Source organism: Eubalaena glacialis, chromosome 2 (genome assembly GCF_028564815.1).
Source record: "Eubalaena glacialis isolate mEubGla1 chromosome 2, mEubGla1.1.hap2.+ XY, whole genome shotgun sequence".
NCBI classification, from domain to species: Eukaryota; Metazoa; Chordata; class Mammalia; order Artiodactyla; family Balaenidae; genus Eubalaena; species Eubalaena glacialis.
This window is the reverse complement of record NC_083717.1, coordinates 71,485,415-71,500,410: the sequence shown is the minus strand read 5'-3', so window position 1 is coordinate 71,500,410 and position 14,996 is coordinate 71,485,415. Positions and strand designations below refer to the sequence as shown.

Genomic DNA, 14,996 nt, shown 5'->3' with positions numbered 1-14,996 from the left:
AGAGCGCAGGTTCAGTAGCTGTGGCACATGGGCTTAGTTGCTCCGCGGCATGTGAGATCTTCCTGGACCAGGGATCGAACCTGTGTCCCCTGCATTGGCAGGAAGATTCTTAACCACTGCGCCACCAGGGAAGTCCCTAACTTCCTTTTAAAAACATCAGCGGAGGAGCTTCAAGATGGTGGAAGAGTAAGACATGGAGATCACCTCCCCACAAATACATCAGAAATACATCTATATGTGGAACAACTCCTACAGAACACCTACTGAATGCTGGCAGAAGACCTCAGACCTCCCAAAAGGCAAGAAACTCCCCACGTACCTGGGTAGGGCAAAAGAAAAAACAGAGACAAAAGAATAGGGACGGGACCTGCACCAGTGGGAGGGAGCTGTGAAGGAGGAAAGGTTTCCACACACTAGGAAGCCCCTTCGTGGGCGGAGACTGTGGGTGGCGGAGGGGGGAAGCTTCGGCGCCACGGAGGAGAGCGCAGCAATAGTGGTGCAGAGGGCAAAGCAGAGAGATTCCCGCACAGAGGATCGGTGCTGACCAGCACTCACCAGCCCGAGAGGCTTGTCTGCTCACCCGCCAGGGCGGGCGGGGGCTGGGAGCTGAGGCTCGGGCTTCGGAGGTCGGATCCCAGGGAGAGGACTGGGGTTAGCGGCGTGAACACAGCCTGAAGGGGGCTAGTGCGCCACAGCTAGCCGGGAGGGGGTCCGGAAAAAAGTCTGGAGCTGCCGAACAGGCAAGAGACTTTTTCTTGACTCTTTGTTTCCTGGTGCTTGAGGAGAGGGGATTAAGAGCGCCGCTTAAAGGAGCTCCAGAGACGGGCGCGAGCCGCAGCTATCAGTGCGGACCCCAGAGACGGGCATGGGACGCTAAGGCTGCTGCTGCCGCCACCAAGAAGCCTGTGTGCAAGCACAGGTCACTCTCCACACCTTACTTCCAGGGAGCCTGTGCAGCCCGCCACTGCCAGGGTCCCGTGATCCAGGGACAACTTCCCCGGGAGAACACACGGCACGCCTCACGCTGGTGCAATGTCACGCCGGCCTCTGCTGCCGCAGGCTCGCCCTGCATCCGTGCCCCTCCCTCACCCCAGCCTGAGTGAGCCAGAGCCCCCAAATCAACTGCTCCTTTAACCCTGTCCTGTCTGAGCGAAGAACAGACGCCCTCAGGCGACCTACATGCAGAGGCAGGTCCAAATCCAAAGCTGAACCCCAGGAGCTGTGCGAACAAAGAAGAGAAAGGGAAATTTCTCCCAGCAGCCTCAGGAGCAGCGGATTAAATCTCCACAATCAACTTGATGTACCCTGCATCTGTGGAATACCTGAATAGACAACGAATCACCCCAAATTGAGGAGGTGGACTTTGGGAACAATGATATATATATTTTTTTCCCTTTTTCTCTTCTTGTGAGTGTGTATTTGTATGCTTCTGTGTGTGTTTTTGTCTCTATAGCTTTGCTTTTACCATTTGTCCTAGGGTTCTGTCTGGCCGTATTTTTTTTGTTTTTTTTTTTAACTGTAGTTTTTAGCACTTGTTATCATTGGTGGATTTGTTTTTTGGTTTGGTTGCTCTCTTCTTTCTTTCTTTCTTTTTTTTTTAATACTTAAAAAAATTTTTTTTAATAATTATTTTTTATTTTAATAACTGTTTTATTTTATGTTATTTTATTTTATTTTATCTTCTTCTTTCTTTCTTTCTTTTTTTTCTCCCTTTTATTCTGAGCCATGTGGATGACAGGCTCTTGGTGCTCCAGCCGGGCATCAGGGCTGTGCCTCTGAGGTGGGAGAGCCAAGTTCAGGACACTGGTCCACAAGAGACCTCCCAGCTCCACGTAATATCAAACGGCAAAAATCTCCCAGAGATTTCCATCTCAACGCCAAGACCCAGCTCCACTCAATGACCAGCAAGCTACAGTGCTGGACACCCTGTGCCAAACAACTAGCAAGACAGGAACACAACCCCATCCATTAGCAGAGAGGCTGCCTAAAATCATAATAAGGCCACAGACACCCCAAAACACACCACCAGACGTGGACCTGCCCACCAGAAAGACAAGATCCAGCCTCATCCACCAGAACACAGGCACTAGTCCCCTCCACCAGGAAGCCTACACAACCCACTGAACCAACCTTAGCCACTGGAGACAGACACCAAAAACAATGGGAACTACGAACCTGCAGCCTGCAAAAAGGAGACCCCAAACACAGTAAGTTAAGCAAAATGAGAAGACAGAGAAACACACAGCAGATGAAGGAGCAAGGCAAAAACCCACCAGACCTAACAAATGAAGAGGAAATAGGCAGTCTACCTGAAAAACAATTCAGAATAATGATAGTAAAGATGATCCAAAATCTTGGAAACAGAATGGAGAAAATACAAGAAACGTTTAACAAGGACCTAGAAGAACTAAAGAGCAAACAAACAGTGATGAACAACACAATAAATGAAATTTAAAATTCCCTAGAAGGAACCAATAGCAGAATAACTGAGGCAGAAGAACGGATAAGTGACCTGGAAGACAAAATAGTGGAAATAACTACCGCAGAGCAGAATGAAGAAAAAAGAATGAAAAGAACTGAGGACAGTCTCAGAGACCTCTGGGACAACATTAAACACACCAACATTCAAAGTATAGGGGTCCCAGAAGAAGAAGAGAAAAAGAAAGGGACTAAGAAAATATTTGAAGAGATTATAGTTGAAGACTTCCCTAATATGGGAAAGGAAATGGTTAATCAAGTCCAGGAAGCACAGAGAGTCCCATACAGGATAAATCCAAGGAGAAACACGCCAAGACACATATTAATCAAACTATCAAAAATCAAATACAAAGAAAAAATATTAAAAGCAGCAAGGGAAAAACAACAAATAACATACAAGGGAATCCCCGTAAGGTTAACAGCTGACCTTTCAGCAGAAACTCTGCAAGCCAGAAGGGAGTGGCAGGACATATTTAAGGTGATGAAGGAGAAAAACCTACAAGCAAGATTATTCTACCCAGCAAGGATCTCATTCAGATTTGACAGAGAAATTAAAAGCTTTACAGACAAGCAAAAGCTAAGAGAATTCAGCACCACCAAACCAGCTTTACAACAAATGCTAAAAGAACTTTTCTAGGCGGGAAACACAAGAGAAGGAAAAGACCTACAATAACAAACCCAAAACAATTAAGAAAATGGTAATAGGAACATACATATCGATAATTACCTTAAATGTAAATGGATTAAATGCTCCAACCAAAAGACATAGACTGGGTGAATGGATACAAAAACAAGACCCGTATATATGCTGTCTACAAGAGACCCACTTCAGAGCTAGGGACACATGGAGACTGAAAGTGAGGGGATGGAAAAAGATATTCCATGCACATGGAAATCAAAAGAAAGCTGGAGTAGCAATTCTCATACCAGACAAAATAGACTTTATAACAAAGACTATTACAAGAGACAAAGAAGGACACTACATAATGATCAAGAGATCAATCCAAAAAGAAGATACAACAATTGTAAATATTTATGCACCCAACATAGGAGCACCTCAATACATAAGGCAAATACTAACAGCCATAAAAGGGGAAATCGACAGTAACACAATCATAGTAGGGGACTTTAACACCCCACTTTCACCAATGGACAGATCATCCAAAATGAAAATAAATAAGGAAACACAAGCTTTAAATGATACATTAAACAAGATGGACTTAATTGATATTTATAGGACATTCCATCCAAAAACAACAGAATACACATTCTTCTCAAGTGCTCATGGAACATCCTCCAGGATAGATCATAACTTGGGTCACAAATCAAGCCTTGGTAAATTTAAGAAAATTGAAATCGTGTCAGGTATCTTTTCTGACCACAACGCTGTGAGACTAGATATCAATTACAGGAAAAAAACTGTGAAAAATACAAACACATGGAGACTAAACAATACACTACTTAATAACCAAGAGATCACTGAAGAAATCAAAGAGGAAATCAGAAAATACCTAGAAACAAATGACAGTGAAAACACGATGACCCAAAACCTATGGGATGCAGCAAAAGCAGTTCTAAGAGGGAAGTTTATAGCAATACAAGCCTACCTCAAGACACAAGAAATATCTCAAATAAACAACCTAACCTTACACCTAAAGCAATTAGAGAAAGAAGAACAAAAAAACCCCAAAGTTAACAGAAGGAAGGAAATCATAAAGATCAGATCAGAAATAAATGAAAAAGAAATGAAGGAAACGATAGCAAAGATCAATAAAACTAAAAACTGGTTCTTTGAGAAGATAAACAAAATTCATAAACCATTAGCCAGACTCATAAAGAAAAAAAGGGAGAAGACTCAAATCAATAGAATTAGAATTGAAAAAGGAGAAGTAACCACTGACACTGCAGAAATACAAACGATCATGAGAGATTACTACAAGCAACTCTATGCCAATAAAATGGACAACCTGGAAGAAATGGACAAATTCTTAGAAATGCACAACCTTCCGAGACTGAACGAGGAAGAAATAGAAAATATGAACAGACCAATCACAAGCAGTGAAATTGAAACTGTGATTAAAAATCTTCCAACAGGGCTTCCCTGGTGGCGCAGTGGTTGAGAATCTGCCTGCCAATGCAGGCAACACGGGTTCGAGCCCTGGTCTGGGAAGATCCCACATGCCACAGAGCAACTGGGCCCGTGAGCCAAAACTACTGAGCCTGCGCATCTGGAGCCTGTGCTCCGCAGCAAGAGAGGCCACGATAGTGAGAGGCCCGCGCACCACGATGAAGAGTGGCCCCTGCTCGCCGCAACAAGAGAAAGCCCTCGCACAGAAACGAAGACCCAACACAGCCAAAAATAAATAAATAAATAAATTTATTAAAAAAAAAAAAAAAATCTTCCAACACACAAAAACCCAGGACCAGATGGCTTCACAGGTGAATTCTATCAAACATTTAGAGAAGAGCTAACACCTATCCTTCTCAAACTCTTCCAAAATATAGCAGAGGGAGGAACACTCCCAAACTCATTCTATGAGGCCACCATCACCCTGATACCAAAACCAGACAAAGATGTCACAAAGAAAGAAAACTACAGGCCAATATCACTGATGAACATAAATGCAAAAATCCTCAACAAAATACTAGCAAACAGAATCTAACAGCACATTAAAAAGATCATACACCATGTTCAAGTGGGGTTTATCCCAGGAATGCAAGGATTCTTCAATATATGCAAATCAATCAACGTGATACACCATATTAACAAATTGAAGGAGAAAAACCATATGATCATCTTAATAGATGCAGAGAAAGCTTACAACAAAATTCAACACCCATTTATGATAAAAACCCTCCAGAAAGTAGGCATAGAGGGAACTTTCCTCAACATAATAAAGGCCATATATGACAAACCCACAGCCAACATCGTCCTCAATGGTGAAAAACTGAAACCATTTCCACTAAGATCAGGAACAAGACAAGGTTGTCCACTCTCACCACTATTATTCAACATAGTTTTGGAAGTTTTAGCCACAGCAATCAGAGAAGAAAAAGAAATAAAAGGAATCCAAATCGGAAAAGAAGAGGTAAAGCTGTAACTGTTTGCAGATGACATGATACTGTATATAGAGAATCCTAAAGATGCTACCAGAACACTATTAGAGCTAATCAATGAATTTGGTAAAGTAGAAGGATAAAAAATGCACGGAAATCTCTTTCATTCCTATACACTAATGATGAAAAATCTGAAAGTGAAATTAAGAAAACACTCCCGTTTACCATCGCAACAAAAAGAATAAAATATCTAGGAATAAACCTACCTAAGTAGACAAAAGACCTGTATGCAGAAAATTATAAGACACTGATGAAAGAAATTAAAGATGATACAAACAAATGGAGAGATATACCATGTTCTTGGATTGGAAGAGTAAACATTGTGAAAATGACTCTACTACCCAAAGCAATCTACAGATTCAATACAATCCCTATCAAACGACCACTGGCATTTTTCACAGTACTAGAACAAAAAATTTCACAATTTGTATGGAAACACAAAAGACCCTGAATAGCCAAAGCAATCTTGAGAAAGAAAAACAGAGCTGGAGGAATCACGCTCCCTGACTTCAGACTATACTACAAAGCTACAGTAATCAAGACAGTATGGTACTGGCACAAAAACAGAAACATAGATCAATGGAACAGGATAGAAAGCCCAGAGATAAACCCACGCACATATGGTCACCTTATCTTTGATAAAGGAGGCAAGAATATCCAGTGGAGAAAAGACAGCCTCTTCAGTAAGTGGTGCTGGGAAAACTGGGCAGGTACATGTAAAAGTATGAAATTAGAACACTCCCTAACACCATACACAAAAATAAACTCAAAATGGATTAAAGACCTAAATGTAAGGCCAGACACTATCAAACTCTCAGAGGAAAACATAGGAAGAACACTCTATGACATAAATCACAGCAAGATCCTTTTTGACCCAACTCCTAGAGAAATGGAAATAAAAACACAAATAAACAAATGGGACCTAATGAAACTTAAAAGCTTTTGCACAGCAAAGGAAACCATAAACAAGACGAAAAGACAAGCCTCAGAATGGGAGAAAATATTTGCAAATGAAGCAACTGACAAAGGATTAATCTCCAAGATTTACAAGCAGCTCATGCAGCTCAATATCAAAAAAACAAACAACCCAAACCAAAAATGGGCAGAAGACCTAAATAGACATTTCTCCAAAGAAGATATACAGATTGCCAGCAGACACATGAAAGAATGCTCAACATCATTAATTATTAGAGAAATGCAAATCAAAACTACAATGAGATATCATCTCATACCGGTCAGAATGGCCATCATCAAAAAATCTACAAACAATAAATGCTGGAGAGGGTGTGGAGAAAAGGGAACCCTCTTGCACTGTTGGTGGGAATGTAAATTGATACAGCCACTATGGAGAACAGTATGGAGGTTCCTTAAAAAACTAGAAATAGAACTAGCATACAACCCAGCAATCCCACTACTGGGCATATACCCTGAGAAAACCATGATTCAGAAAGAGTCATGTACCAAATGTTCATTGCAGCTCTATTTACAATAGCCAGGACATGGAAGCAACCTAAGTGTCCATCAACAGATGAATGGATAAAGAAGATGTGGCAGATACATACAATGGAATATTACTCAGCCATAAAAAACGAAATTGAGTTATTTGTAGTGAGGTGGATGGACCTAGAGTCTGTCATACAGAGTGAAGTAAGTCAGAAAGAGAAAAACAAATACCATATGCTAACACATATATATGGAATCTAAAAAAAAAAAATGGTCATGAAGAACCTAGGGGCAAGACAGGAATAAAGACGCAGACCTACTAGAAAATGGACTTGAGGATACGGGGAGGGGGAAGGGTAAGCTGGGACAAAGTGAGAGAGTGGCATGGACATATATACACTACCAAATGTAAAATAGATAGCTAGTGGGAAGCAGCCACATAGCACAGGGAGATCAGCTCGGTGCTTTGTGACCACCTAGAGGGGTGGGATAGGGAGGGTGACGCAAGAGGGAGGAGATATGGGGACATATGTATATGTATAACTGATTCACCTTGTTATAAAGCAGAAACTAACACACCATTGTAAGGCAATTATACTCCAGTAAAGATGTTAAAAAAAAAAAAATCAGCAACTCTCCCATTTGCTCATGTCAGTTACTATTTCATGACTCTGACATTGCTTTCCCATTGTGTGAACTGGATGCTTCTGGGGCATGCATTGTTGTCGGCTGTGCACAAGACTATGTCACCTTGCTCGTCGTGGACCAACTATTTTATAAATCTGTTCTGTAAAGAAGTACTTCTCAGACTGTAATGTAAATAAAAGTCACCTAGAGAGCTGTTAAAACACAGGTTCCTGCGCCCTTCTCCCAAGTGATACTAATGCTGTTGGTTAGCTGACTGCACTATGGATAATACTGCTTTTGATCACAAAATGAAATGCTTGGAGTATGAATTTAGATTCATGTATATTCACTGCAAAATTCAGGCAACCCTCAGGATTTGTGAAACATATTCTTGAGATTCCTGCAAGTCAGAAAATCTGAACATAAATTGCCCTTGACTTACACAAATTATTTACTTCATACTTTACCCCACCTGTTAGCCAAGTGGCCCTGGAAATTCTTTTTCCTTCTTCTTCACTATTTAGGATTTAAATCTCCCTTTTTCTCTCCTTTTTAGGTTGAGAAATTTTACCCCTTCCTACTCTAGTCCATTCTTACCTTACTGTAGGCACTGATGGCAACACTGGTGTTAGGAGGAAAACGTGGTCAGTCTTCTCTCCCAGACCCACTGCTACTTGATATTTAGTCCCAGTTACCTTTTCGTAGCTTTCTTTCTATCTTGGTTTTCATCTGCTGCTTAAACTCCTGTGAGAAAATGTTTTGTGTAAACAGAGTTTATATATTTCTCTGAAACGTTTTACTTCAGTACTTTCTCTTCCCAGAGACCCACCTTCAGCACACATACGACCTTCATTTTTCTCCACAAGGTTTAATAGGGGGCGGGGTGGGTGATGGTCTTAAGAGAAAGCTTTTCCCCGTTCCTTCTGTTGGTTAGAAGCTTTAAAAAGCCAAATGGGCTGTGTGCTTGTTTTAGGGACAGCAGGGCTGGAGAGAAATTGTGAGACTGCACCTTCTTCCATGGTAGACCAGACAAGGTGAAACATGGGCCAGAAACAATAGGTAAAGTTGGGGGTTGGGGGGGATGGAGAAAGAATAGGTTGACCAATCCCTGTGTCTCAGAAAAAAACTTCTCTTGAGAGGGAGCCAACCTACCTGAGGATTTAGTCTGGTGTGAAGTTTCTGTTCCCTGTAACTCTTCATTCCTTTGTCCTTCATTCATCCTTACTGTCTTTAAAAACCTTACACTCTGCCAGAACTTCCTTCCCTTAAGCCATAGGGACCACCTCCAGTAGTTTACAGCTGGAAAAGTCTTTAATCCCACTGCCATAGGGGAAAATACATACTTGGCTCTTTTTTTATATATATATAAATTTATTTATTTATTTATTTATTTATTTAGGGCTGTGTTGGGTCTTCGTTGCTGCGCGCAGGCTTCTCATTACGGTGGCTTCTCTTGTTGCGGAGCACAGGCTCTAGGCGCACGGGCTTCAGTAGTTGCAGCACGTGGGCTCAGTAGTTGTGGCTCGTGGGCTCTAGAGCGCAGGCTCAGTAGTTGTGGTGCACGGGCTCAGTTGCTCTGCGACATGTGGGATCTTCCCGGACCAGGGATCACACCCGTGTCCCCTGCATTGGCAGGCGATTGTTAACCACTGCGCCACAAGGGAATTCCTATACTTGGCTCTTAATTTGGAATGCTTCACATTTTCTTCTAGAATATTGTTACATGAAGTGGTTAAGTTCCATGGTATTAATAATATTAATACTCTACTTCAGTTACAGCTCTGTGCCTTAAATATTTTTTTCTTGTGGGATGGCTTAGGAACCTTACCACTTTTCTTTTGTTTTTTTAAGTTTTTTTTTTTTAATTAATTTATTTAATTTATTTATTTTTGGCTGCATTGGGTCTTTGTTGTTGTGTGCGGGCTTTCTCTAGTTGCGGTGAGCGGGGGCTACTCTTCGTTGCAGTGCGCGGGCTTCTCATTGCGGTGGCTTCTCTTGTTGCAGAGCACGAGCTCCAGTAGTTGTGGCATGCAGGCTCAGTAGTTGTGGCTCGCAGGCTCTAGAGTGCAGGCTCAGTAGTTGTGGCGCACGGGCTTAGTTGCTCCTTGGCATGTGGAATTTTCCCAGACCAGGGCCTGAACCCACGTCCCCTGCATTGGCAGGCGGATTCTTAACCACTGTGCCACCAGGGAAGCCCCTAGCCACTTTTCATAGATTAGTTCTGTGAGAAATTTATTCTAAGTTCCAAACTTCTGACTTGCAAATAAATGTCTACAATATAACTCATTTACGTGTTGTATCACGTGTATATATTTGCTTTAAATTAAAGGCATATATTTTTATTTATGTTTTTGGACTTGTAAAACTTGAGCTTGCTTGACCTGAGGATAATTGCACTTCTTGAAGTTGAAATAATTCAGAAAACAATGTGCAATATGAAATCACTTGGCTGTGTGTCTGCTCAAATTAAGAAATGCAAAAAAGTTAAGTATAGTAGAATATGTAGGTTGAATGCTCAAAGAGATGAAGGTAATTTTTTTACTTTAAATGAACTACATGCTTTATAAACTCATGCAAATTCTGCCTTATATCTTATGCAAAACATGTGAAAATCCCTATGAGAGTTATATCGATTGATGGCAAATAGTTTTTTCCCTTTTAACTTCTTCTCCATCTGCTGCACATGCATTTGATTTTCTTTTAGGCACCATGATTGAGGATGTGGTTTAACACTGAAATGCTGTATGTACTAAATATAAAAATATTGGGGAAATACAGAAACTAAGCATTATCACTCTGCTTTTAAGAGAGTGTACTGTATATTACTGTAGTTAACTGTCCAGATCCCAAGTCTTAAAAAACCAGGCTAAACTAGAACTCAGAGTTCAGAGGGCATCCAGGATAACTGCTTCTTCATGCAAGGAGCCCCAGTCCCTGGCCTTCATTGCCCAACTAACCCAATTGCTACTATTGGCAGTCACTATGGTAGATATTAGGGATGCAAAGAAGTTTTTAGTTGTAAGGAGCTCACAGATTGCTGGCACATGTGTGGTTTTCTTAGGTTAGTCTAGGGGATGAAAGACTTTCTGAATCCCTGGGAGTGCCCTGGAAATCCTTCGTCCTCTGTATCTCCTTCCTCGCATCAGTTTTCCAATTTATGACATCATCATTGAAGCCAGAGATTAGTTTGCCTACTATTGAGTGCTCTGCTCCAATGGGTTGATCTTACCTGAGCTGGTCTCATGTGAGGGCTTTCACAGTCAGACTGGAGTTTTATGAAAATTATATTTGGAATATTCTTATACAGTAAAGCTTTGGGGAGCCTGAAATAAATATAGTTAAAAGTCTTGCCTAGAGTTATCTGGTAAATATGGTAAATTAAAAGTAAAACTGAGACCATAACTAAGAAACACAACTCCCAAGCCTTAGCATAAATAACATGACTACCGTTAATTTTTCAGAGAACTTTGAACTCATGAAGCATTTTAATGTATATATTTTTTAATAAATTTATTTATTTATTTATTTATTTTTGGCTGCGTTGGGTCTTCGTTGCTGCGCACAGGCTTTCTCTAGTTGCGGCGAGCGGGGGCTACTCTTCGTTGCGGTATGCAGGCTTCTCATTGGGGTGGCTTCTCTTGTTGTGGAGCACGGGCTCTAGGTGCGCGGGCTCAATAGTTGTGGCATGTGGGCTTAGCAGTTGTGGCGCACGGGCTTAGTTGCTCCGCGGCATGTGGGATCTTGCTGGACCAGGGCTCGAACCCATGTCCCCTGCATTGGCAGGTGGATTCTTAACCACTGTGCCACCAGAGAAGTCCCTTTAATGTATATTATTTCAATTAATTATTTGATTAAATGATTCAGTGTATGTAAAATACTTGGTACAGTGCTTAGTATATAGAAAAACACTTAGCATTAGCTATAATCCTCTCAACAACTTTGTATGTTAGTAGAAATTTTTTCTTCCTTTCATTTTATAGCTGAGTGAACAGGTTTACAGAAATTATATTTTGCTCAGGTCTTTCTACCTCTAGGTTTCCTGCTCTTCTCACTTTATCGCATTGCCTCAGAAACAAAGTATTCCAATTTACATTTCATTTTCAGGGCACAGTGTCACAGAGCTGCAAAGGGCCTTCAGTACTGTGTAGTCCAGTTTCCTCATAGCATTGAAAAAGTTGAGGACAAGAGTGCCTAGGTGACTTCCTCAAGGTTATACAGATAGGTAGTCTTAGGACTAAAACTGGGACCTGGGTCTTCTAACTTATTCAGTACAGAGAACTAGAAGTCTGTAGTCCTAGATGGAATTCTAAATTCTGTCCTAGCTTGTCCTAAAAAGCTTAATGAGACGCAATACTTCTTTATACCTCTGGGTACCACCACCTTTACAATGAGTACTCTTTTATGTTTATCTGATATCTGCTATTTTTGGTCACTTAGTAGTCCCTATAAAGTAAAGGTTTTGAAATTTGTGGTGTCTGCTTTTCTTTGTTTAATTCATTTATTGAGCACCTACCATTTGGTAGTCTTAGGGATACAATGGCAAACTTGCCTCGTAACAGGGCCCTTTGCCAGATTGCTGGCACATGTTTGGATTTCCAGCAAGACAGCCTGGGGGATGAAAGAACTCCTAAATCCCTGGGAAAACTCTGTGCTCTAAAGCCCAAATTAAAGTCAACATCATTGTGACTGTTGTGGACATCATTTAGGGTATCACTTAGTGATGGTTTCTAAGGAAGCCCAGAGAAGGAAGTAATGTTATTCCAGAGGCAGATGTAGCCCTGGAAAGATGAGGAAGAAGAAAAAAATTAAGAAAACAGGGAAACTTGTTAGATTGAAGTAATTTTTTTTCACACTCTCCTTGTGCAGTAGTCCGGACATGTATTCTTACCTTAGTTGGACAAATGAGGATACTGAAGTCCAGAGAGATCTAATGACTTGCCCCAAGTCACTCATCTAGTTGGTATCAGACAAAGGAGGACTGGTACCTGGGTTTCCTGGCTTCTTGTCCAGTGCTTTCTCTCTTATACCTGATTACTGCAACAAATGAAAATGACAACATACAAGGGGCCGTGGTTGTGCGTATAGGCCTGTAGTACACCCAGCTGCTTTTGTTTTTGTTTGTTTATTTAGTGCCAAGGCTGAACTGAACTATTTCTGTTTCCAGCATCAGCATCTCTACTGACTTAAATAAGACTTTTTGTGGGAGAAAGCAACCTGCAAGCTCTGTTCTCAGGCCAGGCAGACAGGAACTCTGTTAAATTTTTCTTCATGAGATGGATATTTCCTAAGGCAGCTACCACTGAACCCAACTTTATCCTGGTAGATCTGAGGAGTCAGAGGTCGGAGACCACATCCGTGAAGTACCTCTCATTAGGGTCACCTGGGACAGGAAGGTTGCTTGTTTTCTAACTTTAACACTTAGGAGAGTCATACAGCCTATGACCTTTGCCCTTCTTAACTGGTGATAGGGGCCCTTTGTCAGTAAAGCATTCATGTGGATTCTACTCCACTCTTTCAGGTCACTCCCCCTATTAAGTCTGAGGCAGCAAAGGAGTGAGTTGAACTGCTTTTCTCACTGTGAGGGAGGTACATGCATTATGCTCAGCCAGTTAACAGGTCAGAGGAATGGGTTTCCCACTGTGTGAAATGTCTTCCTTTATCATTATGTGTGTATTCTTTAAAAACTTGCCTTAGCATCAGGCACTCTGGAAAACGCAATGTTTCTTTTCTAGTAACTACAAAATTAGAAATATTAACTTCTTAGATTTTTAGGTGAATACTCATTGTGTTGTGTACGTACGTACATTTATGTGTCCCTATACAGTGTTCCCATTGCTTCCTCATTCTTACAGAATGAAACTCTGAAGTTTGAAAATGTCTGAGTCCTGAAGCAAGATAATTGAATGTGACAGAAACACAGTAACCAGAAGACCTGGGAGGCCATGAAAGATTTGCATTGCAAATATAAAAAATAAATAATGAGGCTTCTTTTTCTCCCTTACAGGGAAACTGGATTCCAAGATCCATCAAGGAGCAAAGAAGGGGTTAATGAAGCAGAATAAAGCTGTCTGACCCAGGAAAAAAGAAACTATACAGCATAGTGGAGTTTTGTGTACTAAAATTGCTATCCACTGGTCCTTTGGAGTTGAAGCAGTAGACATCTAAAGGCTTGGCATCAGGCTTGAACCTCTCAGAATTTAAACTCATCAAAATCTGTATATTTTTCTTAAAGAGTGGGATTCTTACTTTATGTAGTGGGTCAAAAATCTTTGGATACATTATTTATAAAGACTTATTTTAAAAATTCTAGATCTTTGACATTTTTCTCAGAATGATACAGAAGAAAAAGGAACAAGTTGGAAATTATTTTCCTCTCTGAGGCTTGGATTTGTTTTAGTTAGGAAAATTCTTAACCTAGGTTAACAGTATTTTAAGGCACCACTTGAATTTTAAAGTTTTTTTTTTTTTTTTTTCAAAGTGATAACCTGGTAGAGTATTAGGATGTTTGAGGAATTGTGTTTAATAGAAACAGAGAGGTTTTTAAACAACTTTGCTGCTCTAGTCCAACGTCTCTTCAAGCGAATAGTATTCAGCTGAGTAACCTTCCCTGGCAGATTTTTGGTGGGGGGTGGGGTGGGGGGATAACCTGAAGAGGTGCTGCCACTTTGTTCTTTGGTTTGAGACATTAGGGCATAAGAGGATCAGACTGGGATGAGATAGAGCCACCTGCTAAAGCAGCATGAAACCGCCCTGTTTATTTTGTTGGTATTGCAAAAGTATCACTTGGATGGAGCAATTAGAAACAAACAAAAATAAAATCCCTTCAGTAAATGCATCCAAATATCCCAAAATGCTTAAACCAAACCCTTTAAGCCATCCATACCCCAAGAAGCTATGAGCTTTGGAAAAATAGGAGGTTGGTTTGAAATGAGATTTTTACTAGTCATTCTGGTCACACTTAGTGAAGCACTTTTTTTCTGAGGCTGTTCAGAAGAGCTGTCAGAATCTCAGTTGCTGGCATCCTCAGGAAATTCACGGTCTTAAATGTGTATGTTCTGCTTTTTATAAAGCAGCACTACCACACTGGGGAAGTTGGATTCCCTCCAGCAGTTGTGTGCATGACTTAAAAAAAAGAGCGCAAGGGAGAGAAAAAAGTGCCCTGTGTTATGAAAAAGATTAATTTCCCCTTTCTTTAATCCTTCATATTCAGCGTTTATTTGCATTGAAATGCCTCCACTCATTATGCATTGATGCTCACTCAACTGTGAACCCTGCTTGTTGCAGAGCTCTGGGCATTGGTTTTGTGGGGGCCTGATCACTCTGGATTCCCA

At 41.0% G+C, this 14,996-nt stretch overlaps 1 protein-coding gene across 2 annotated transcripts in view; it reads left to right on the top strand.

Moving 5' to 3' along the window:
• TRIP4 (thyroid hormone receptor interactor 4) overlaps nucleotides 1–13,936 on the top strand; it is a 69,264-nt gene extending 55,328 nt beyond the window's left edge. For both annotated transcript variants that reach the window (XM_061182029.1, XM_061182028.1), the window contains one exon: nucleotides 13,670–13,936. In XM_061182029.1, coding sequence (XP_061038012.1) covers nucleotides 13,670–13,714 — 45 coding nt within the window. In that variant the 3' untranslated portion in view covers nucleotides 13,715–13,936. The remainder of the gene's footprint in view (nucleotides 1–13,669) is intronic.
• The last annotated feature ends 1,060 nt before the right edge of the window (nucleotides 13,937–14,996 follow it).